This window comes from Poromitra crassiceps (assembly GCF_964638095.1).
Source record: "Poromitra crassiceps genome assembly, contig: HAP1_SCAFFOLD_363, whole genome shotgun sequence".
NCBI classification, from domain to species: domain Eukaryota; kingdom Metazoa; phylum Chordata; class Actinopteri; order Beryciformes; family Melamphaidae; genus Poromitra; species Poromitra crassiceps.
In genome coordinates, this window is record NW_028152041.1 from 165,254 (window position 1) to 190,727 (window position 25,474).

Sequence of the window (25,474 nt, forward strand, 5' to 3'; positions counted from 1 at the left end):
CCTGTCAACACACATGGATTCTCATTGGTCGGACATACAGCAGTGATCGGCACAGCAGACACGGCTCTACAGAAAAACCAGGAAGCGTTAGCTTAGCGTACAAGCTAATGAGGCTAGCGATAGCCACCACGTTAACAAGATATAACCCACAGCACATTCAGGTAAGTACAATGCGATCGCTAACTACTGTCATACAATCCAACATAATACCATGATAGCTGTATCATTAGATTACATAGTTTTAACCCGTTTAACGTAATGCCTGTGTCTCATGCGACCTACCGTGGCAAGAATCATCTCTTTCTGGCGCTTAGGTGACGTAGCGGCCAGATTTAAATGCCAGGCAGGGACATGCCCACAACCCAATGAGTTAAAGTGATAGAACCCTGTAAATGACTGGTCAGTGCTCTGGCAAGTGGAACTAACTAAAATAACCAAACTAACTCCGTTACACTTCTGTCTAGGGCCCAGAGAGAATCTGGTCCCATAGTGAGTCATCTCACTCATATATTCATAAAACCGGGGTTATATTCATAACCTTAAGTTTTTAGTCAAGGAGGAATCATAATATCCATTATATTGGCAGTGGATCACATTAGACCAATATCCGATATTTAATAAATGCTAAAGGCCAGTATCGGGGGGAATGGATAAATAAAAATGATCAAACAAATCAAAATCAAAATCAAATATCCATACCTGTTTATGTTGTCTCGGAGCCTGTCACCCCTGGGTCTCCTGTAGGTGCTGGGGGTCGGCTGGGGGGAGGTGGAGGGCAGCGGGGGGAGGTTCCTGCGCCCTCTGCCCTGCCTCTGGCTCTTCCCTGCTCCTGCTGGGGCGGTGTTGGTTGGGTGCTGGAAGGTGCGTTGGGGCTTAGGGACTGGGTTGATGGGTGGCGCCCCCGGCTCTGTGTACACATTCTCTCGGGGTTCTTTGCCTTCTCCGGTCCCAAAGGACTTGGCAGCACCTGTCACCATGTTGTACTCCACCTGCTTGTCCTTGCCAGGCGGGCTGAAGTAGTTTCCAAGCTCTGCTGGGGTTTTATCGTGGTTTTCTTGCTCCAGCTTTCGAAACAGAGTGAATACAGCTCTCTTTTCCTGCGTAGTTTGTTCCACTGCTTTCCTGCCTTTGCTTTTCATCAGTGTCCCTACCTGCTGCTTCATAGCCTCCATGGGTGAACAAGGCCTTGAATCCCCAAGCTCTCCTGCATTCTCCTTCCCATTGCTCTGCTTCTCCTTGTGGGCTGCTCTCCTGCACTCCTCCCCTCTTTGGATCTCACTTTTACAATCACTGCTCTTGAGCGTCCCTCTTTGGTCTTTGGCGAGCTCAACCGGTGAACAAGGCCTCGAATCCCCGAGCTTTCCGACATTCTCTTTCCCAAGGTCCTGCTTCTCCTTCTGGGCTGGTCTTCTGCAACTGTCCATGTTCTGCTCATCAGTTGGTTTACCATTGTTTTTTGTCAGAGTTTCTGTCCTTTTTACGCCAGTGCATGGGCCTGGAGAGGAGGATGTTGGTGGCGTCTGAGTGGACTCCTTCCCCTCCCACTGTGAGATCTTCTCCTTGATGTTCCCTCCATGGGTCCTGGGCAGCTTGCCGCCCACCGGCGGGGTGTTTTCGTTACCGCGAAGGTCCAAGGTTGGCCTCCTGTGAGCCATCATGGGTGATCCTCCTCGGTTGCTCAGGTTGTCCAGAGGGGTGAAGGGGAATTTCTGCGTCCCCTCTTCTCCCTGCTCAGCTCCCTTGTTTTGCACTGAGGCAAAGTCACCACTCGTCCCACCAAGATCGCTCTTCTTGACCCTAAAACACACAATTATTATTATTTTTTTTTTACATAAAGGGTGATGTGAACATTGATATGAACACAAAGTCAACACAAACAAGTTATTATTATTATTAATTGATGAATTAATAATAACAAACTGCTAATAAGCACGACCCAAATGAAATAAAAAGTAAAAACTGACCCAACAAAAATCCTCTGTAACACGTGTCATCAACTCACACAGTGATATGAACATGCATTACATTTTCAGTCATAGCTCATTGATTACCTGCTAGGGAAAGCCCTGACTATGCTAACAGCAGACTAAGAACTGACTGCTACCAGATCTTCCTGAACTCCCAGAGCGCTCGTTGTGACTGCCAGTGAGGGGACAGCAGTCTTTTTCTGGCGACAGTGGGAAAGTCCAGCCCTGGGTCTCCAGTCTGGGAGTAAATGCCAGAGGACAAGCCTATGACCGAGCTTCTTCTTCTCATCAGCCTCGCTAAATAAACACATAGTTGGAACAGGGCCCACTTCATCAAACATGAAGTTTTAATCAAATAAACCGGAGGAAATGGGAACCCTAAGTTTAAAGACCTTTTGTGACTTTCCCTTAATGGACACAATGAGTAAAGGCTTTTTGGGACCAACCTATAAATCTTGTTACTTATTTCTCAAGCTCAGGGGGGATTTAAGAGATACGAAGGCTGACTTCTCAAGCAAAACAAAACGACAACATTCTGATGCAAACCTGTTGACAGTGGAGTAGATGCAGTCTGGTCCTGCAGTCATTCTTTTAGCAGCTGACATGATCACTGTACACCTGAGACAGAGAGAGGGGGAGGGGGGAGATGAGCACAGAAAAAGAGGAAAGCATATGTAGCCAATCCTTCCATCAGTTCTGTGCTCTGCATGCATTCAGAGCTTAGCTTAGACATTCACATAACTTCTATTGACATCCTGTCTGGCTCAGTTTCAATGGAGGGTTTAAGTGTCAAGTGACCCTGAATCCTTTTTCATTGGCTTCTCACAAGTCTCACAATTCTGGAGAAAATGCTGGCCTGAAAGAATCTAATGACAAGAGTGGATGAGACATGTAGAGTTTGTGTGTGTGTGTGTGTGTGTGTGTGTGTGTGTGCGTGTGCGTGCGTGTGTGTGTGTGTGTGTGTTTGTGTGTGTGCGTGCGCGCGTGTGTTTGCATTGTATTGTACCCCCCTACTTACTGTACCAAGACTACATGTCAAAATACCCCTTTTACATCTTCATCATTGAGAATCATGATTTGGTAACATTTCCAATAAGGTCACAAAAGATAGCCTTACCAATAAGCACTCAGTATGGTGCAGTATGGAGGCAACGGGGAATTATTTGTTATTGTTTACAGTATGTGCCATTTAGCACCTTATTCAGAGCTATGAACAATTAATTAAGAAAGTGTTCATTATGCAGATTTGCAGATATCCAGGAACTAATGATGAGATACTGGTTCACTAGCAGTCCAATCTTAAGTCATTTATCATTATCTACTATTAGTAGGCTACTTGATATCAGGACCTATTTGTTAACTAGCAGTTTGTTCCTGATTTGTTCCTCATTCCTTGGTACTTTTTGATTTTGTGACACAGATTCAAATGCAAATCAACAAAAAAAAACAAGTCAGGTGACATCTTGGGAACAGGTGGAAGCGGTCTGGAAGTGAATTTCAAAATATTGTCACTTTGTTTTTGTTTTTTTCCATCACACCGGCAGATTCAACTCCCCCCACCCCCCACATATCTGAGATTAAGGGACTTATTAAGATTGACATTTTATGCAGCGTGACTATTCTGTTTTCAGTTGGTAATGTGCAGCAGTCATGAGCCAGCTGGGCAGACTCGAGGACAAAGCATGACAGCCAGGGGATTCAGTGTGACTCCCAAGAGCAGTTCATAACACAACTCAACATTTCAAATCCACAGTCATCACTCTTCTCTTCTCTCCCTATCATTTCCTTATGGTTTCCTCCTCTCCTCTCCTCCCCTCCCCTCTCCTCTCCACTCCTCCCTTATCTGCTCCTCTCATCTCCTCTCCTCTCCTCTCCTCTCCTCTCTTCTCTGCTCCTCTCCTCTCCCTCTTTCACATCTCTCAGGCCAATGTTTCAAAGTTCACTGGCCTCTCCGATAATGCCTTGTATTTTCCAGCTCTGGGACTGTTGTCATCATTTGTTTAGTTGATCTGAAGCCCAAGTGACAGTGTGAATAAGCAGAGGGACAACGTATGCCTCCTAAAGCAGCAGACTAGCTGTAACAGGCTGGGAAACAGACATCATTCCAGATACACAATGATGTATGATAAGGACATAGAACATATCCAGAGCTGCACTATTCATCAAAAAACTAAAAGGCTGTTGCAGTTTTTTCCCCTCAGAGGTTCAAGACAGCTTCCTAAATATAGCATTTCTGTTTTATTTTTGTCTTCAAACTGAGCAGATTACAGTAAAACCATGAACATCTTATTTTCTCCCCTGTAGACATTTCATTACAATTATTTAAGTGTTGACAAAGAAACTATAGTAAATGCGTTGCCCTCATGTAGTGTAATTTTATATTCAGCAACAAACTCCCAGTAGATTTATTTTATGTCATCCAGTCATATTAGCATCCATAGCTTTAGCCAAAAGCCAAAGCGACTAGATGCGACGAGATGTCCATTCGTTCATCCACAGGCAAAGACAAATGTAGAGAAAGTGAGCAGATTAAAACAGCCTAAAACAACACAATTTTACACGTCAAATGTCTTTAGATCTCTATGCCTTACCTCCCTCTGTTGTACAGGTTCCATGCATTCACTACTGGAAGAGGAGCATACTGCCACAGATGCTATCTCACTTAAAACGGTATCCATTGGTATGACTTCTAAAATGCCTTGACCGTATATCCAGGATAACTAAAGTCACCAATTGCACTTTTCTAATTTGCTGATTTAATATAAAGCATGCTGCCTGGAAGTGGTGCATCAGACAACTGAACGAGAGTAGAGAAGGGACATAAAAGTCCCACCTCAAAGTACTGTACATCCCTTTCCCCTGCCCATTTTCTCCAAATCTGCATCTCTCATTCTGAATTGACTCCCCCCCCTCTCTCTCTCTCTCTATGTGATGGGTTTCATGAACATCCTATATTTTCTATGAATGAATTAAACTTATAATGATCTAAATCTAAACGGATGATAATAATCTAGTCCTTAGCTGCAGGGGAAGGAGTGGAACATAATCAGAGGTCATCGTGTTACATCATTTCCCTCCAAATCCCGAGTTTGTTGGAATCCACATTGGAGCAACTGCCTCTCGACCACAGTTGCAATGACAGCTGTAGCAAGATGTTCCATCCCCTTTGCCCCATGGTGTATTTTCACATCATAAAAAAGCAGCATTTAAGAAAGCCCAAATGAAGATTAAAATTAAAATGAAAACTGTGTGACACGAAGAAACTCCAAGGGGTTTATAAAAGAAATGCCTCCCCCAAAAGAGAATACAAATAAATATAATCGAGATGATGAACAAAAACACAAATGAATTGCCTTACAATTCATACATTATGCATAATAGCATGCTTTAACTGACATGTAGCCTAAGGAAATAGCATGAGCATGAAGTTAAGTAATAGCCTGAAATTTCTCAAATGGAATACATAAAATGAGTATGGAATACATTTAAAGGGTTTATTTTTTTGACCAAGTCCTGAAGTGCACAGTATGCAGCTGAATGGAAAAATATACATTGTGAAAATTAGAAAATCAGGTAATGTTTTGAGTTTTGTAATAGTTTGTAATATTATTCATAAATTAAAGAAAGTAGGAAACCTTTTTAGACCTATTGCTTTTTTGTCAGCATGGCAAATACTAATTACAGGTCAGTTTCAAACCACTTACTTAACAGTATACTGTAGTCTATCCTAACATACACTTTATAATTGTAGACACAGAGTTTACACAAGAGTAGCTTTTTTTATGTCCTCCTAGGCCTACCTGAGTTCAAATCCTGGCGAAGTTCAATGCTGGATCTCTTTTCACGTGTCAGACAGTAGACTGAATGCAAGTAGTTTTGGCGGTGCAGTTTTTAAAGGCACGTAGAAATCTGCCTGCAGCCAATAGTATGGGGTGACTACAACCCAGAGTGACTGACACAATGACAGGTGATAGTTGAACAGCTGCCGCCATGTGAACTGCTGTCTCAGCTGTTGCTTTAAGCTTGTCATTCCACTCCTGACCTGCTGGTGGCAGTAGAGCAGCGCCGTATTCTGCGAGCAGTGACGTGAAACAAGAATCCGCATAGCACCCATGGCCACAGTAAACAGATGATGGTCGCCCCACTCCGACAACAAGCTAACGTTTACCTGAACAAAAAGGTAAGATTGCTGTTTTGGGCGTTTTAAATGTATTCTCCGTTTGAAACTGTAACTGCGGAGAGTTTGTTCGCGGTGTTATACATTGACGTTTAGGTGTATAGACGCGGAATCGGATAATTTGCTACTCGATGTGATGTGTCCCCTTGTGCCTTGTCACTTGTTTTTTCTTCTTCTTCTTTTGTGTGCAGAGATGGTCAAAAATAAATAACATGTCACTCCTTTGAGGGAGTCGACGCTCAAAATGCTGGTCAGAAGGGCTGTAATTAGAATTAGATTTAGAATGACTAGTAATACTAATTAGAATACACTGTATTCTAATTACTAGTCATTATACACGTATTCTTAAAATGTGCCTTTTTAAATAATAAACCTAAGTCGTTCTCATCCGTTAACAAATAAAAACCCTGCAGTTGGAAACAGACATTTGTAAACATCCACAAACAAACGAACTAACTAGCATCTTCTAGCAACTAGAAGTTGTGTAAAATGTTTAAACTATCTTATTACCAACCTGTCAGGTTGTTTCTGTATTTGTATGGGATATGCTGTTTTGTTTGACCTGTTTGACCCGATTTTCTCGGTTGACACTCCAGGATTTTAATGGCTTTTAGCCCTGGGCAGACTGTAACATGTTTGTCCTGCGATCTAACGTTGCAAATAGAGCACTTGGTATCTTTTGAACAGGACATCCTGCCGTGATGTGGCATAGTGTATAACACGTGTGAAAGCCTATTTGCATTTTGATTCAAAGGAGTGGCTGAAGTTGATTCAGAGCTGTGTATCTTTTATTGAGTGGACACTGGACAGTGTGCACCACCAGATAATGGTGCTGGGCTAGTATCCAAGTCATACGCCTACTGGGTGGGACCACACTCATTGAAATAATATCAGTTATTATTATGATTATGAAGAGATTTATTTGTCAATAAGATGAAAGGCCAGTGGCTTTTAGGTGTATATTGATTTGATGATTTTCATGTGTGATACACTGCTAACCTTCCAAGGCACCTGGTTTTGCACGAGAAAACAAGCCATCTGGACATTATAAACATTATTTATTCATATTCATTCAATTTTCACTCATAATATGAAGGCTCCAATCTGTAAAAGTGTTCTAATGTAGTCAGGCAAGGACTAAGATTAGTGACTGACCTTTAAAATCTCCCATAATTTGTTTTATGTTTTGTATAAGTAGCTGTCACTGTCAAATTGTGAATATAAAATATAATAGCCTAAACTTAAATGAGACTAGACTTCTAATTTTTAATACAGCTCAGTATTTTGACATCCCCTTCCTTCTGTTGGTGTTTGCCAGTGTTTGTCCCATCTGGTATAGTGGATGACATTACCTGAGCCTCCTCCCTGTGCTGTGGCCGTCCCCTGAAGACCTTCACTAGCAGCTACACCCCTTCCTCCCTCCGGCTGCTCCTGTGATGCCTCCCTCGTGCTGTGGCTCCCTGTCACAGTACACCCATCATCATCTGGTTGTCTTCCTCCTCACCTTCTTTAGGTAAAAGGTTTGCATCTTGAAACTTCGCCGTTTCATAAACTTTTGTTAACCACAGACCTTATTTCATGCATTTAACTGAAATTCCCATACAAAAATCCCATTGACGTGTTTACACGTAAGAACCAGGAAGTGCAGGGACTTCTGAGTTAAGCCTACAAAAATACGTCGTCCCTGCGGTACTCTATTGGTGCTTGAAACACTGCTTTTGTATACAAAACAGAATTTGAAAGTAAAGCCACACCTGCTTCACTGGAAAGCCGTGGAGAGGTGGGATGATGTGCAACAAGGTTTGTGCACCTGTTATGCACCTTCGCCTGCTGAGCCACAAAAACAGCCCACATACAAAATGATGAGTTATGTAACTTTAGAAATGGCAAAGTGAACAGGAAAGTTCAGTGTAGCAGCTAGAGTATAAAAATAAAAGCACAATTAAATGGCTTGGGTTATCAAAGTCCAAAGTAGGTTAGACGTCTATGGTGCAAGGTTAAGACAGGCCAAACACCGTTCAGAAAATACCATGTGTGTATAATGATTTACAATAGGCAGTGTTCCTGTATGTGAAAAAGTATGAGAAATTAATTATTTTCAGGTCCCAGAAACTTGAGAAAGGACACAAAAAGTGCAACAAAAAACGGAAGGAAAAATATTCTTAATTCCTGATACGCAAGACAAAATTTTTGTTATACATTGTCTTCTCATATATTGTGATATTTGTGGTGAATATTAGTCTTCAGCTATATTGTAGCAGTCAAGTTGACAGTCAAGGCTGCCCACAGTCACATTTAACATTAGTCATGTTTCCATTTTGATGCGCATTTTGAAGTATTTCATTAGAAAAGGTTGATGGAAAGCGACACAATTTGAAAAAACATACTCAATTTTGCCCCCCCCCCCCCAAAAAAAAGAAATTTTTATGCTTGCTTGAGGTGGTTGATGCGCACAATGGGAGATGGAGACACCTTTTTTGAATATGTTCTGAAAAAATGACTGTTGAAATGGAGAGTGTGCAGCGACAGTAAACAGCGCAGGGCTTCAGTTGATGAATCTCATGCCATATGTTTCTTTAATTCAGGCCCAGTTAGCCGTCGGCGTAGTTAATCTTTGACTACTACAGTAGTAGCTGTGGTATCACAAGTCTGCGTCCATTTCAGACACTCTTATCAGAAAGGTAAAGCAAAATGCCGTCTGCAGCAGTTAGTAGCAGACAATGCGCACTGCGCAGTACAATCACTAAAACGAAATGGCTTTTTGTCCATTTCCTCTTTTTCAGAAAATGACATTGTATTCCAGTGTTTCCCCTAACTGTGTTCAGCAGCAGTGAGTCCCTGCTACTGGGAAATTGACCCTTCTGCTTTTTCATAACAAACAAATAAGGTCCAATTAGTGAATAGATTGTGACTGATAATACTGGTAGTAGGATTGGCAACAACCACAGTTCTGACAACAAAAATGATCCCCTTTGCATTGGATGAAGTGTGCAAAGTTGTTTTGAAAAGTTGCCAAGTAATTAGTACTTAAAACTGTTATGTCCCTTTACAGCGTAAAGTTGAACTTTGGCCTGGTTATTCCATGTGGCTGTTTTGAATAAGTCTCTACCAAATTGCTTGCTGAGTTGGACCTTCTTCTTCTGTCTGTTTCAGCTATGTGCTGCTGCACGCGTCCAGGAAGACGTTCAGCAACGTGAAAGTGAGCATCTCAGCTCAGTGGACGCCGGCCGTCCAGAATGACAGTGTGCCGGCCTTCTCCCCTGGCAAGGTACTGAGCACCACAATCACAAGCAGAGCAGAGCAGAGCAGCAGATCATCCATCCATTGTGCTCAATACAATACAATATAACCCTTCCCTCCTTTTATATTAGTTTTTGTACAGTTCTGCATCTGTCCATGAAGTATCTAGTGAAACTGTATGCATGTTTGTATGAGTGTGTGTGTGTATATCTCTATGTTTTGTTTGTGTGTTATCTGCAGGTTTTATTGGTGTCTTTAAAAAAAGCAATAGCCTATAGAGACAGTCGGTATGTGTGGGAACGCCCACAAAATGTTATACGGCTGGTGCGCGAGTGGGGTAAAACCGCCCATATATCTGAATAGGCTCACTCACCAAAGGAAGGTGCTGCGGCTCTCAACTACAGGATTGGGGATTCTAGAGCAGAACACAAGACGTCTGTTCAGATGTGCATTTACTCCGGGGGTTAAATCCCCGATCGTGTCTGCCTGGGTTGGGCTAGCAGCTAAATTCTAACTTTGCTGAATGGATAGAACGGGGGATTTACCCCACCCTGGCCACGCCCCCAGCCAGCTAACCCAGCGTCTATGACGAGACATCGCCTCAGCCTATTTGGGCTAAAACAGGTCGTATGAAACAGTCTTCCCCTGCAGCAGTATTTATGGCCTGATCACAGTAGAATCGAGTAGAAAGGAATAGGAAGTTGAAATGAAAGCCTTCTGCACTGGTTGGGGTGTGTGCTCATTCAGCAGGTATGCTAACCTGGCGCTGCCAAATGGTTTGTTTTCACTTAACCATCTGTTACGGCCTTCAAAGTATGTCAACAAATGGCTCAACAGAAGACCAACGAGTCGCTCGGGAAACCGTTTCAAAGGGCAGGCACTTTCAAAAACTACCTAGCAGGTGATTGGATGAACCACCTGTCTCTCTATCACAGGCTCGCTGTCGTCGCACCTAAATCCCACCCGTAGCTGCCTCTCATAGGATGTTGATGGTGCGAACCACTGCTGGTTCCCTTTCAAACCAATAGATTGGAGCATGGCTAGATGGATTTGTCGTGATCTCATGATCTAGTGTGAATCCACCTGCATTACAAGGTTACAGCTATGCTGAGCTGAATAGAATAGAACAGAGTAGAATGGAATAGGGTAGCCACCCTGTGTCTCGGGAAGGTACTGTCTGTGCTCAATGAGTAGAGACACATTGAATTGACAAGAAGAGAATGCAGGGTTCTCTTTCTTTTTTTGTCTGTTTTTTTTTGTTCCATTGCTCAGCCTCCAAGCCCCCCAGCTCCCCTCCTGTTTGTTGCTGACCTCTTGCCACAGCCACTCATAGAATTCTTGGCCTAAACAGGAAGTTAGCCCTTTGGCCTGGAACTTCTAATTACGTGCTATTGAATTTCCTTCCACCTCAGTGTGTGAGAGACTACTCACAGTGCGTGGAGAGGCTTATCAAACGACCAGTGATGTAATGATTTAGGCTTGCCTCTGAGATCAATTGTAAAGGCTGGATTCCATTCACTCAAGTGTTAGCTTATATTGTAACATAACCCTATGATATCATCATGCAGGAGGGGCCACTTTTCTGCCATTTATTTTATTCATGAATGTAATTCAGTGGTTGTCAAAGTGAGATCTGGGGACACTCAAAATTAGAAATATTTAAATTTCACTACCATGAGAGAATGTGTAAAAATGACTTTTGTAATAATGGCTTTCACCACTATCATTTCCCAATGTGCAGTTACACAATTCACCACAAAACCAACCAATTATTTCCCATAAGGAACTGAATCATGTGTGTGTGTCTACTTGGACATGAAAGTGAGAACCCCTGTTTGTAGTTAATTAAACTGTGTGTCATTAATTTCGCTCAGACATGGGAGGACAATCGTCTGTTTGCAAATGAAGAGGAGGCCACGCTGTTCCTGGGAGTGCTGGACACCATCTTCCTCTTCTCCTACGCTGTGGTGAGTAGTGAACATGGTATCCTGTGTTTAACAAGCTTCTGAGAGTAGCGGGCTCTGCCACAAGTATCAGCCCCCAATTGGCAGCAGCTGCACGCATGTGTGCCAAGTAGGCCTGTAGGCCTGGGGACGGGGAGAAACGTTGATTCATGTCTTTGACTTGCTTTCCTTCAGCAACGTTGCCCTCTGACAGAAGGACAATTGATCGTGATTTCCCCCCCGTGGTCCCCATTAGGGCAATCAGAGTGTAATTTAAACACTGGGGCACAGTGTCAGACTGCTGGTGTCTAGGTAGGACAGTCATATCCCCCCTATCCACCTTATTTCGAGATGCGATGATGCCTTATGGGTGCTTCTTCCGGTGTACGTTGCTGACACAGACACAACATACTGTAGACCGTAGATCTCCGTGAAGTGAGCAACAATCTCCAACAGTTTGACTTCCGGTTTAGCGATTTTAACCCTAAACCCCCGTAGCGCATCCAGCTTGGCAAAAATCTCGTCAATAAATATCCAGAATTGTTCAAAGAGCAACAGAAATAGTGGATGTGATAGATACAATTATTTAGGGGTGGGGGAAAAAATCGATTCACCTAAGTATCGCGATTTTTAATGTCACGATATTTTGAATCGATCTTTTATTCCAGAATCGATAATCGCTGAATTTTTTTTTGGGTGCTTGCAGTCAGGCCACTCACTGAACAGCAGGCCAGGCGCCGCCTACTGGTTTACTAGTGGTTTTATTACTTTATTAGTTAGTCTGAAGTAATAATTGCACTTCAGGGTTAAAGTGGGTGCATCTCATTGTAAAATTGGACTTCAAACGGCCCAAATCTGGCTTCAAGCGGCCCAAATTGGGCTTCAAACGGCCCAAATTTCACGCGCGTCGGCCCATATCGGCCTGGCCTGCTTGGTATCTAATGCCCGGCCTGAATTATGATCCCAGTCCGCCCCTGTTTTTAACTATATCGCCCAGCCCTACTCATGATATAATATACAGTCTCTAGTGTATGATTCAACTTTTCCCATGTTCTAATCTAGTGTAAAAAAGCAAACAAACTGAAAAAAGAAAAGAAAAAAAGAAACAAAAATCGCAATAAATCGTAATATCGAATCGCAATAATCGTAGAATCGCAATACTTAAGAATCGCAATATAAATCGAATCGGCACCCAAGAATCGTGATAGTATCGAATCAGGAGATAAGTGAATCGCCACAGCCCTACAATTATTACATTCCCTCAAATAAGTCGTCAAACGAGTGTATTTGTTGTGACAAGCAACTTTTTTCCCCAGCGTCGGAGTTTTAACGATGAATGAAAACGCTCAATTTAACCCCTGGTTGTCACAAAATCCCACATTGACGGCACACCTGGACTTGCCTCCCGGGACACAAGTGAAATGTAGCAATGACATTATGATATTGTCATTTCTGTTTTTCCTGTCCTGCCCACACAGGGTCTGTATGTGAGTGGTGTGATTGGGGACAGACTGAACCTACGCTACGTTCTCTGCGTCGGCCTGTGTGGCTCCGCTGCAGTGGTGAGTATTCACACACACACACACACACACACACACACACACACACACACACACACACACACACACACACACACACACACACACACACACACACACACACACACACACACACACACACACACACACACACACACACACACACACACACACACACACACACACACACACACACAGTGTTCCTTTAAGCCCTGACACATAGACCCGATAATGGTGCATGGGTAATGTGTGGGCTGATAATGGTGCGTGGGTAATGTGTGGGCTGATAATGGTGCGTGGGTAATGTGTGGGCTGATAATGGTGCGTGGGTAATGTGTGGGCTGATAATGGTGCATGGGTAATGTGTGGGCTGATAATGGTGCGTGGGTAATGTGTGGGCTGTCGCTGTGCGTCTGTCGCCCTCGTCTTTGCCGTGTGTCCCGCACCGTTGACTCTAGTCGGCCTTGTCTGTGGCTTTTTCGGACGATTCAACATGTCGAATCGGCGTCGGGCCATCGGTGAGAGAAATCACTCTGATTGGCTGGTCAGCTGGTAGCAAAGCAGTGCAGGAGAAGAGAGGGCACACACAAAATGTTCTGCCCATTTTTCAACTTGATCTGATAAAGTCCAATTTTCACAGCACCTGTCTGTCGCTGTATGATGTCGCTGTATGATGTCGCTGTATGATGTCACACATTTAGTGCGATTTTCCCGCCTCTGCTTTCTTTTTCCACAAGCACAGCGACAGTGCCATTTGCAACTTTTGATCAAACATTATTCTCTATGAGAAGCAGGTATATCAGGAAACCGTTTAGGTGAGCGAAATGGTAGGCAAACGCTGCTTTGTTTCATCTATCATGGTTTGTATATCCGCAGTCCCAGGTCTCACGCAGGCGCAGGATGTTCGAGCTTCTGTACTTGACCGTCGGCAACCTTTTGGCTCCGAAAAAGGCGACGTCAGGCGACGCAATAGTCTGCCTTCGTTGCCGCTAGTCCTTTGAAGTTGGGTTGATGTGTTCCAGGCTTAAAGTCGAGCTGAACCCAAAAATAATTTTTTTTCTTTTTCATTTTAGGTCAAATACCTATTCAGTGCACCTATTTATTAATGTATGCAAAAACAATCACAAAAATCAAATTTCTTTAGTTCTTCACACTTTTTCACATCAAAAGTTCATTTTTCAAGATTTCATTCATAACAGTAATCTACAGTTTGCTGACGTCACATTGCACTCTCAAATTTCTACCCCATTTCAACCAATCATATCACGACTGATCACGACATGGCAGCTGTCAATCAATCTTTATTTCAGGAGAATTTTCTCCTCCAAATGAAGGAGAAAATGGCGCCTAGTGTCTGTAATCTGGCAGAATCTCTAACCCATAAAATAGCCAAAGCCAAAGCCCAATCCAGTCCCCAGAATTGTCAAATAAAATAATCGACATGCTACTATGGCCCGCCTCTCAACCTGTCATCTCAGACAAGTTATGTTTTCAGTCTGAAACGTGACTCCGACCCACGCGCCACTTGGGCTCCGTTGGGTTAATTTCGTCTTTAAGGATTTTATCTTTTTAAAACTAAGAAATGTTGAAATACAACTCTTGCAAAATGTCTGTGTTTGCAGGAGTTTGTGTTTGGCACTCTGACCGAATGGCTCCACTTCTACAACATCTACCTATACTGCTGCCTGTGGGTGCTGAACGGGTTGCTGCAGTCGGCCGTGTGGCCCTGCGTGGTGGCCGTCATGGCCAACTGGTTCGGCAAGTCAGGGTACAGGCCATACTTTCTATCTGTCTGAGCGTTTAGTCAAGTCAGGGTACAGGCCATACTTTCTATCTGTCTGAGCGTTTAGTCAAGTCAGGGTACAGGCCATACTTTCTATCTGTCTGAGCGTTTAGTCAAGTCAGGGTGTGCCATACTTTCTATCTGTCTGACCGTTTAGGGCCATGTTGGATAAATATAGTTTGATGCATTGCAAGTGAATATGTTTAGAACTTGGTTATAATGCTAGATCTGTCCAGCATATAAACGCAAGTGTCATTTACACAACCTTAAGTCTGACAAGTCGAGCTTTATGATACACACACCCACGCAAGGACACGCACACTCTCGCACAAGCTCTCACACATACACATTACACACACAATGACATTCATTCACGCAGGGCTCAAAACATAGACACCATTCAGGCCAGAAGCTTTCCGCAGCTGCATAACTTGTAAATATAAGTCACTGAATATAAAAATCGCAAGTCAGCTAGCCCTCCGTGAAGTTGCATTTTTACCAAAGTATATAAAGAGTTTTGTTCTAAAATGAGATATCCGCCATTTGAAAAAGGTACTGAAACAAAGTGTTGTGGTTGACATATTTGTGGTTGACATATCTGTCGCCATATTCATTCAAGTGTATTGGAGATTAACTACTCATAATTGTGCTCCTCCAGGCGAGGCTTTATTTTTGGCATGTGGAGTGCCTGTGCCTCTGTAGGCAACATCCTGGGTGCTTTCCTGGCTTCCAGCGTGCTCAAGTATGGCTACGAGGTGAGAGACACGCACGCACGCGCACGCACACACACACACACACACACATACACACACACACACACATACACACACACACACACACACACACACATACACACACACACACACACACACACACACACACACACACACACACAATTGATGCCTTTTACTGTAGCGTTGTCAGCCTCTAAATGCTACTGTGTGTTGTGGTGAGTGCAGTATGCCTTCCTGGTGACGTCTGTGGTGCAGTTTGCTGGTGGAGTGGTGGTGTTCTTTGGCCTGCTCACTTCTCCAAAAGAACTTGGTAAGCATTATAGTAAACATCTCGGAAAAGATTTGTATTCATTGTTTTCTTTGAATGTACATACACACACACACACACACACACGCACACCGCCCACCAACCCCAAATGTGCCATTGTCTACCGTCTTTGTTGTGAACTAATTATTAATTGCAGTATGATATATAAACTCTGTTCAGTTTGTTTTACTCAAAAGAATAAATAAAATCAACTTCCAAAAAGATTTGATAGTATATAGTCGATTGCTTTCTGACATATTCCTTCATCCTTGATTCCTCTCTTATTCCTTCTTGTTTTCACATTCAAAGTAAAATTTACTTAGAATTTTTACATTGAACAGTGTAGCATAGTAGATTTCCCCACTTTGAACAGCGGCAGAGAGAGAGAGAGGGAGACTTGTGGGTAGTACCCATAGGATCCATTTTCCATTCAGAGATCTTGAGGTGGAAGCGGTCAAGGGACCCCTTTGAAAATGTTTTTTTCCTTGCCAAAATGTTGGCTAATTTTGGAGCGCTATTTAGTCCCCTTACCAACAAGCTAGCCTGACATGGTTGGTATCTGGATGCCTTAGCTCAGGCGTTTTCAAAGTCTGGGACTGTGGGCCTCCCCTCAGACAAAGCTCGAAAAAAGCCATAGACCGATAGACACTCAACAATTGAGTCAAGATCGCCTGATATTGTTTTGGCATAGCCAGTTTTGGCATACTTCAGACTACAACAAATACATAAGAAAGGCCTATCTAGGCATTATTTGTTTCTCTTTCTGGGGAAAGTGAAAAACTGTGAAATTCACCCAAACTACTGTATCTCTGAACTATCTCTTTAACCAAATGTGATCTCTTTTTGATAACTAATGTAATCGCTTATGTAATATTTTTCCCTTCCATTCTCCGAGCCTCCCCTGAAACCGTTTGGAGCCACCCCTGGGGAGGCCCGCCTCCCACTTTGAAACCCTCTGCCTTAGGTCATCTAGTTTCATATGACACCATAAACTTCCCTCTGGATTTAAAACTAAGCCTGCTACAGCCTCTGAAAGACAGTAACGGGAGAAATGACCAATTGGAGCATAGCAGCAGAAAGGGTTAAAAATTCCACAAAAATGGAGAGTGTTGGCAGTTATGTGTTATGCTTGCATTCCCCCCCCCCCACCCCCCCGGCTTTCCACTGTCCTCCCCCTTAGGGGGCACGCCCCCAGTTTGGGAACCACTGATTTAATGTGTGTGTATGTGTGTGTGCATGACTACATGAGACATGTCACTGGTTTTTCACTTGCACCACCCACCCACTTTGAATTGACTTATGTAAAAAGTGATTTGAATGTACTACATAGCTTTGGTGTGTGTGTGTGTGTGTGTGTGTGTGTGTGTGTGTGTGTGTGTGTGTGTGTGTGTGTGTGTGTGTGTGTGTGTGTGTGTGTGTGTGTGTGTGTGTGTGTGTGTGTGTGTGTGTGTGTGTGTGTGTGTGTGTGTGTGTGTGTGTGTCAGGTCTGAGTATGGATCTTGGGCCGGTGGAGACAGACAGTGACAGCCACAGGCCTCTGATGAGCGATGAGGAGGAGGATGCAGATGTGGAAGTGGAGGCTTGTGACGGAGGATACTACTCCATTCAGCAGCAGGACGAGCCGCACGCCCAGTCTCCTCCAGCCATCAGCTTCTGCCAGGCTTTCTGCCTGCCGGGTGTGCTACCTGTGAGTCGTGTCTCCAGCAAGTCCAGTCAAATGTACTTTTAACAGACCAGCTTGCCTCAAAGTGCTTCACACAGCCCTAAGGGCACAAATGCAGTTAAAGACAAGCGATAAAAAAATAAACTCCAATATATGCAGCCAGAGTATGTGCATGTATTCTGTTTCTCACTCTTTTTTCTCTCAAGCTGTAACTTCTTTGTTGGTCTTTTTCTTATATTTGTTTCCCTCTGTCTTTAACCTCTAACACAGTGGTTCCCAAACTCAGGGTCGCCTGGAATTCAAATAGGGTTGCCTGATTTTAATTTTTTTTTTACACCAGACAGTTGTTTAAAATACATACTACAGCATGCGCTGGGACGCGTCATCATCAGTGATGTTAAGGTGCTTCGGGTCTGTCGAACATCATACACCCTCGCCCAGTAGACCCAGCCGAGGCCGATTAAGACCCCGACCCGCGTCCCAGAAGCAGCCGCTCACGGATCAGCCCTCCTACTCTGTCTGCAACGTTGCCCGCGGAAGGGCCGATCACGCCCAATCCGCTGCAATAGAGCTAGTGCTGCATCGCAGCATTGCAAGACCCTTCGTTGCATGGAGAGTCTAAGGCCCTGTGGGTGACTCCCGGCCGCGCTCCTCCTTCGTCTCACCAGACCCTCCCGGGGCAAAGGCATCCAGAGGCAGAGAGGATGCCTCAAGAAGGCCTGTGCGCTGCACGTCATTCGCCTGCGCCGAGCACCTCGCTCTAGCCTGAAGGACCCCAGGCCGCGCCGATCTTTGCACAGATTTTCAGGAGGCTAATCCGTAGCGTTTGTGGATTTCTCCCTCACGAGAGAGCCAGGCTGGGGTGCTAAACCCATCCCGTACCGGATGCCGTCTCTCCGACCGTCCGACCGTCAACTGTCAGACACAATTTAATATTACCGAAGATGATTAGGGTCACTTGCAATTTTTTTTTGTTTAGTTTTGAGTTTAAAGTGATAATCTCTAATATTTCACTTTTGTTCTCTTGGGTGACACCTATGGCGGTGGGTGGTAATTGCAGGTGAGATCCAAACTGTAATGTCACTACTGTATATACTGCAAAGGCTTCATCCAAATGGACATAGCCTCAATCAACATTGTGAGTGAGTCTTTTTTTAGATGAAAATCTTTTAGATTCTAACTTTAAATCAGGATTCTGAGAATAAAGTAAGAATTCTGAGATTAAATCAGAATTCGAAGTTACTGTTAGAATCTTGATAAAAAAGTCAGATTTTTTTTTAATTAAAGTCAGAATTCTCAGATTAAAGTCAGAATTGTGTGGGGGGAAAGAAGCATAATGTGACATCACTGACGATGTCACTGATGATATTATCGATGGCCTACCGGAATTTGAAATGTCTCGGGTCCCTAGATTTTTGTGACGTCAAAATAGGGTCACAAGCCAAAACAGTTTGGGAACCCCTGCTCTACCATTTGGCTGCCTGTCTCCCTTCTTTGTCCATCCAAATGTCTGATATCTACTCTCTGCTGCTCTGACTTCTCCCCATATTCACATTATCTCTCTGATAATTTGAAATTCACTGGAATTAAATCTCCCTCTGTATGGTTTTATCCTGTATCTTCTGTGCTGTATTTGCTTGTGTTGTGTTTTAAGTTGCAACATTGCAGTACTCCTCAGTACGCGGCTCTTTTATTTACCATCTAATTTCTCATCTAAAAAGGCTAAAACACCACTTGCATACTTTTGATAAATACTGTATCAGCCTACTTTCCTATTTGTTTAGTTGGATTTACGCCCAGGTTTTTTTTTATCTATCCCCCCCAATACCATCCTGACTCTGTCCCTGTTTATATTGCAGTACTCCCTGGCTTATGCCTGTCTGAAGTTGGTCAACTACTCTTTCTTCTTCTGGCTTCCTTTCTACCTGAGCATCAACTATGGCTGGAAGGAGACGGAGGCCGACCGCCTGTCTGTCTGGTACGATGTGGGAGGAATAATTGGTGAGTGGCAGAGTTGTCCCATGAAATAGTCTAATTTATTCATCTTTTTTCATAATTTATTTAATCAGGGAGTCTCATTAAGATTTAGATCATTTTTTCAAGAAGAAAAAAACACTTCTAACTAAGAAAGTACAGTCAGGCAAAAGATCTAGGCACAGAAAGAGCAAAAACATTATTTTGTTCAGAATTGAAGCCACAGTTCAGATATGAGTCCCAGGCTAGCAAGGCTCAGATGTTGACTTAAAATGAAAAGATAATTTACACAAAATACTCAGAAATCATTACAGTCATTCTCGTGCAGAGTTACTATTGGAATAAATTACTAAGATTGTATAATTTCAAGTAAATCAAGTAAAAAAAATTGGGAGTTGGATTATAGAAAGAAGTAATGTTAATTTTAATTCTCTTTTCACATACTCTCTTTATCCCCCCCCCCCCCCCCCCCAACTGTAGGAAACTAATCTACTACAGTCAATACAACTGTGTTTGTTACAAAGTTCACTAGCCATATTCACAATTCAGTTTTAGCATCAAATAAATCACCCAAAAGAGGTGTGTTTACCAGCATTCGGCTGGTAGCTGGTGCCCCTTGCTGCCCTTGTGTCTCTCATAAATCAGTAAACATCCTTGTGGTTACTGTGATAAACCGTTATTGTCTTGTAGTTACTGTGATAAACTCTTATTGTCTACAACACTGCCATCCTACTCTCTCTGTCAGGTGGAACAGTTCAGGGTCTGATCTCTGACTTGATGGGGCAGAGAGCCCCATTGTTAGCGGTCAGCCTGGTGCTGGCCATGGGAGCGCTGGTGGGCTACAGCCGTGAGTACACACACATTATCAAACACCTTGTTGTCTCGTCATGTTGGGCCTCACAACAAGACCCATTTTCTGTTCCATCTCAGAGTGTCAGAAACCAGACCGAGAACTCAATGTGTCACATTCATACCTCTCCTGTCCACAATCCCAGTCTAAAGCTCAGTTCAGACCAATAGGCCCATTTCCACCGCTGGTATTGGCGCGACTCCGCCCGGCTCGACTCGCTTTCTTGTAGCTTTCCACCGGTCAAAAACCGGGACAACCCGGGTTGAGTCGTACTATTTCTAGTACCACCTCTGTGGAGGTTCCAGGGCTGTGGACCCGGTACCATACGGTGACGTGAAAACACTGCAGATGACTGATTGGTCAGGCAGAATCGTGTTTACTGTCTCTGGAGAGTCTGGATACCAGTTTAGTGGCGCTTACCTTCTCTCGTGCGTGTAACGTTATTTCCCAAACTCTCCTGTTATTTCCAGCAGTCTTTTGTCTTGCTGCCTCCAGCTCTGGTGAAATAAAATCCATCTCCTTGCTCAGCCTTAACATGGCGGTTGTTTTCAATCGAGAGAGAAAAGTCAGAGCCGTTGGTTTTCCTGGGAACTGGCCGGGCAACCGGCTTCTCTTCTCCCTGTACCATACCCCCCGTCCTCCGCTATGTGCTGCGGTACGCAGGCATGTAAATAACAACAACGAAATATCCAATCTCCTAGCCGATGGTCTCATTTGCTCACATATGTCATATAGAGGCACCAGTATTTCAGTATTTCAAGTTCCGTGTAGGGATTTAATTTTAACGTTGCAAGCGGAGGGCAGATATGCGGCGTCGCTATGATGACCAGTTGTGGGCGGAGGGCAGATTGAGCGAGTACTACTTGCGGTGGAAGCAGACACTACTTCAGGTCGAGACGAGTAAAGCCGAGTTGAGACTATGCAGTACCATGCGGTGGAAATGAGCCAAATTATTCACAACCCAACAGAAACATTTAAGAACATTGCAGGGAAAAGTTACAGTGTTCTGAACACAACAGACCCGTCTCATCTCGACTCCAGCCGGCTGATGGCGTCGCCTGCTACTCAGCTCGTCAAGTCGCAGGGGCTGTTTTAGAACGTAAGGCACGTCACCTGTTTCAACATCCAATCATATCGTAGATAAGTCAGCTTTAACCCGTTGTAGCAGCCAATCAGGTCTTAGCGAAGTCAGCTGATCACGTGGGGGTCAGTTACTAACTGTCAGCCGGTCAAAATATTTGAGTTTTGGACAGAGGAAAGAGAGGATCAACTAATACATTTATTTGAGGAGCAGCCGTGTCTGACAGCCTTAAAGAAAACTCACTGTAGACTAATATGACTCTAAATGTCCTATGTACGGTAGTTCGTTTGTGGTACAGTCAGTACAATCACTGAGTTTAGGGACCTTATTGTACTTTATGGTCATTTCTATCTGCAATGCTATCACGCTAATATTACTATAGGCTAATAATCCTATACTATTCCTATAGGGACTCATAGTCTGAGCAGGACTTAGTGAGTTTACAGCTATTTTACCTTATTTTGTTTTTATCTCATGTAATATTCTATAATATCCTATTCACCTTATTCACCACGCCCACTTTTTCTCTCTTCCGCGTTAGACACAATTGTATTTGTTCTTCCGGTTCAGCGCTAGTTGGCGGCCAATTTCAAAACAAAACGTCACTATGAATGAAGTTTGGCAACATTCAGAAGCTACAGTGCGGCCAACTTACATGTTCATACTGCTGCGAGGAGCCGATGGCTGTACCCGGTCGGCATTTAACGTTAGTTACAAAAGCACGTCACTGCCAGTAAGGCTACAGTAGGGTTTGACAGATACTAGCTAGTCCGACCAGTCGGCACAGCCAGCGCTCTCAGTCCTCGCTGCTCGTTAAATATTTCCAAATAGGCGTTATTCTGCTAAACTGGTCACATATTTGGAATGTTACGTTCTCACCCGAAAAAATATAAAAACTGTTTGTTTTCTTGCTTGAAAACAGCTTTTTGGCAAGTCTAAAAATGACTACGGTAGGCGTAATCTACTTCCGTGTCTAAAACAGAAAGACGATTATAAAATGACGTCATGCAGAAGCGTCCTTATAAGGACAAAGAATAAGGTGAATAGTATTCCAACAGAGGCTATGTTAAAGGCTAAGTTCATTTAGGCCTAGCCTAGCTCTAGGCCTATTCTTGACACCTTATTATCAGACTCTTATGTAAAAAAAACTGAAAGTAAGCAGGTTCCAAAGTGGCAGACCCGGTGCATTGCAAGCAGTTGCAAGTTTCATCTCATCACGAATCATTGATCTGAACTGAGCTTTAAGCCTTATTCACACGGCGCTAGTATTACCTGGGGACCTCTGGTCATTTGTAATAATTGCGAAGGTCATCTGTGATCTTAATCCTGTGCGAATCTGCCATGTAATCCGTCATTGGTAAAGTAATAATCTGACTGCAAATGACCTATCATATTTTGCCAAACACAGCTAATTATTGTGATAATATTAGTCCCGTGCGAACTGACATCTCGGTGATTTGGGGTCGTATTTTAGGTTTTTGTTTTCTCTGAGCCTTTTTCGTCCTCTTTTCTGGTCAAGAATTATGGAGGCTATGTTGGCAATTAAAAATGAAATTTTTAACAACATTTTGGGTGTGAATTCAGGAGGGTCATCTCGCCACACAGCTTGGAGACCTTGGTGTTAGTGGTGTTAGTGTGTGTTAGTGTGTGTTACAGCTTGGAGACCTGTGTGTTACAGCTTGGAGACCTGTGTGTTAGTGGTGTTAGTGTATGTTAGTGTGTGTTACAGCTTAGAGACCTGTGTGTTAGTGTGTGTTACAGCTTGGAGACCTGTGTGTTAGTGTGTGTTACAGCTTGGAGACCTGTGTGTTAGTGTGTGTTACAGCTTGGAGACCTGTGTGTTAGTGTGTGTTACAGCTTGGAGATCTGTGTGTTAGTGTGTGTTACAGCTTAGATACCTGTGTGTTAGTGGTGTTAGTGTGTGTTACAGCTTGGAGACCTGTGTGTTAGTGTGTGTTGCAGCTTGGAGACCTGTGTGTTAGTGGTGTTAGTGTGTGTTACAGCTTGGAGACCTGTGTGTTAGTGTGTGTTACAGCTTGGAGACCTGTGTGTTAGTGTGTGTTACAGCTTAGAGACCTGTGTGTTAGTGGCACTCTCCGCCCGGAGTTGCAGTTGGGCGCGAGTTGGAGGCTGGTATCAGCAACGTTAAACCACAGGGGATAATGTCAGTCAATATCAGTAAATTCGAGTAAAATACAGACTTGGCTTATCCCGTGCGAATGCGCTGCCAGAAACACAGACATGGGGGGGGTAACTTGTAAATCACATGAGGTCCCCAGGTAAGACTAGTCCCATGCGACTATGGCTTTAGCGTTTTTCTCTCTCTCTGCTCCTTCCCTCCCTCAGACTCGCCCAATGACAAGGTGGTGAACTCGGTGCTGCTGGCCACTACCGGATTCTTTATCGGCGGTCCATCCAATATGATCAGCTCGGCCATCTCTGCCGACCTGGGGAGACAGGAGGCTCTCCGGGGCAGTCAGGAGGCTCTGGCTACAGTCACCGGCATAGTGGACGGCACTGGGAGTATAGGGGCCGCCGGGGGACAGGTAGAGTATAGATGATAATATACACATTCACTGCACAATGTCTTTGAGACATCCAGAATCAGTCAGTCCCTCAGACAGTGTAGGAATTTAGCCAGGGGCAAGTGCAAAAATGCCCCCAAGAAATCTCAGAATGCCCCTAAAAACCATGATCAAGGGGCAAAAATTGCCACCAAGATTTGGATCATTTTATTTACATTCAATTAATTTAATTTCCATTTCCATCTCTAAAGCTGTGTTCACACCGAGATATTGATTTTTCTCCCTCTCGCTCGATTCAACCCTTTGGAATTGCTCTGTCGCTGTGTTTAAATCGCTCAACAGGCACAATTCTCAAGACTAGTTTGGACCGGGGGGAGCTGAAAAATGTACAGTCGGGAGGAAGAAGTTCCGAGGACGGTGTACAGTACACTCACCAGCATGGAGCCAAGTCTCTGTCAGGAGCATCACATCCAGTTCACGGGAAGTGAAGAAGTCATTCAGTAGGAAGGATTTGTTTGCTAGTGACCTAGCATTTAGCAGGGCCAAGCCAAGAGTTTGCTCCATGGCTAGCCGGACGATTTTTGTTTCACGCACCGGTGTTTCCTGCCGCCACTTCCAGGGTTACGGCAGCCAATCAGCGTTGAGCAGCAAGCGACTGTTGCCAGCTAACTTTCATCGAGTTGGGATATTTCATCTCGGCGACGAGCGAATTTTCGCCCTATCGCTCTGTCGCTGTCGCTCGGACGCCCAGCGATTTTTCTCCCGGGCGAATATATGCTCAATCGCTCGTTTGCATTGACTTTGTATGTAAACTCGATGCCAGCGAAAAAATTTAATCGGTCGGTGTGAACGCACCTAAACACACACTTAGCACCTGCAAGCTGTTTGACAGAAGAAGGTAATGAAGAACACACTCACACAAACAGCGCTGTTGTTCACACAGACACACACTACACTTTAGCAACTTCAGGGTTGCCACTGTTTTGTAATGATACATTTCAAGGACATTTCGAGCAGTTTTCAAGCAATAAAGCCTGGGAAAAAAGAGATGAAAACAAAAATGTATCCACCGCAGGGTAGGTACCTACGCAACCAGCCACATATTTGAGCTAATCGTGCATTCCTTTATAACTGGGGACTGGTAATCTTACGACTTCAAAGGTCATGAGCTGGGCGGTGACGTCATCAGAGCTGGTATTTCCCATTCCAAACTCGTAGGAGCCTCAGCAGCCCCAACCTAAAAAATCCAAGATGGCTGCGCCGCGCAACAACAGTAGTAGTAATCATAGTAATATTGTTTAGCACTTCTGTTTTGTTTGTGTCTCATTAAATCAGCTGTACACACAGCACTGCCTAACTTCTATCTGTGTGGACATGAGGCTGCAGTGTTTGTATGTGCAAAATGCCGCGAAATGCCATGTTGTCAATTGTTATTGTTAACAATGGCTAGCCTGGCTAGCGACTGGATCTGACCAATGAACAGTGAACTTCCCAGCTCAAGTTTTCTGCAAATGGAACGCTAACAAAACGGATGTGATGTCATTTAGCCTCCACATCCCAGTTATTTTGCGATAAAGGAACGCACGAAAAGAACGCCTACGAGAGAGCACAACAGCCAATGACAGTAGGAAGAAAGTATCAAGCTTGGCCCAGCACTACTGATGACATAAAAATGGTATCATGGGTGAATTT

General features: G+C 43.9%; 1 protein-coding gene across 1 annotated transcript; it reads left to right on the plus strand.

Annotated features, from left to right (window-relative positions):
• Positions 1 to 6,068: 6,068 nt before the first annotated feature.
• On the plus strand, positions 6,069 to 23,803 carry LOC310771112 (sugar phosphate exchanger 3-like; the record flags this gene model as incomplete). Its single annotated transcript, XM_083663781.1, has 12 exons — positions 6,069 to 6,147; positions 7,463 to 7,657; positions 9,298 to 9,412; positions 11,259 to 11,351; positions 12,806 to 12,889; positions 14,488 to 14,633; positions 15,307 to 15,403; positions 15,608 to 15,692; positions 17,174 to 17,376; positions 19,212 to 19,353; positions 20,072 to 20,173; positions 23,604 to 23,803. Coding segments are annotated over exons 2-12 (1,344 nt in total), but the record flags the coding sequence as incomplete, so codon positions are not given.
• Positions 23,804 to 25,474: the final 1,671 nt, after the last annotated feature.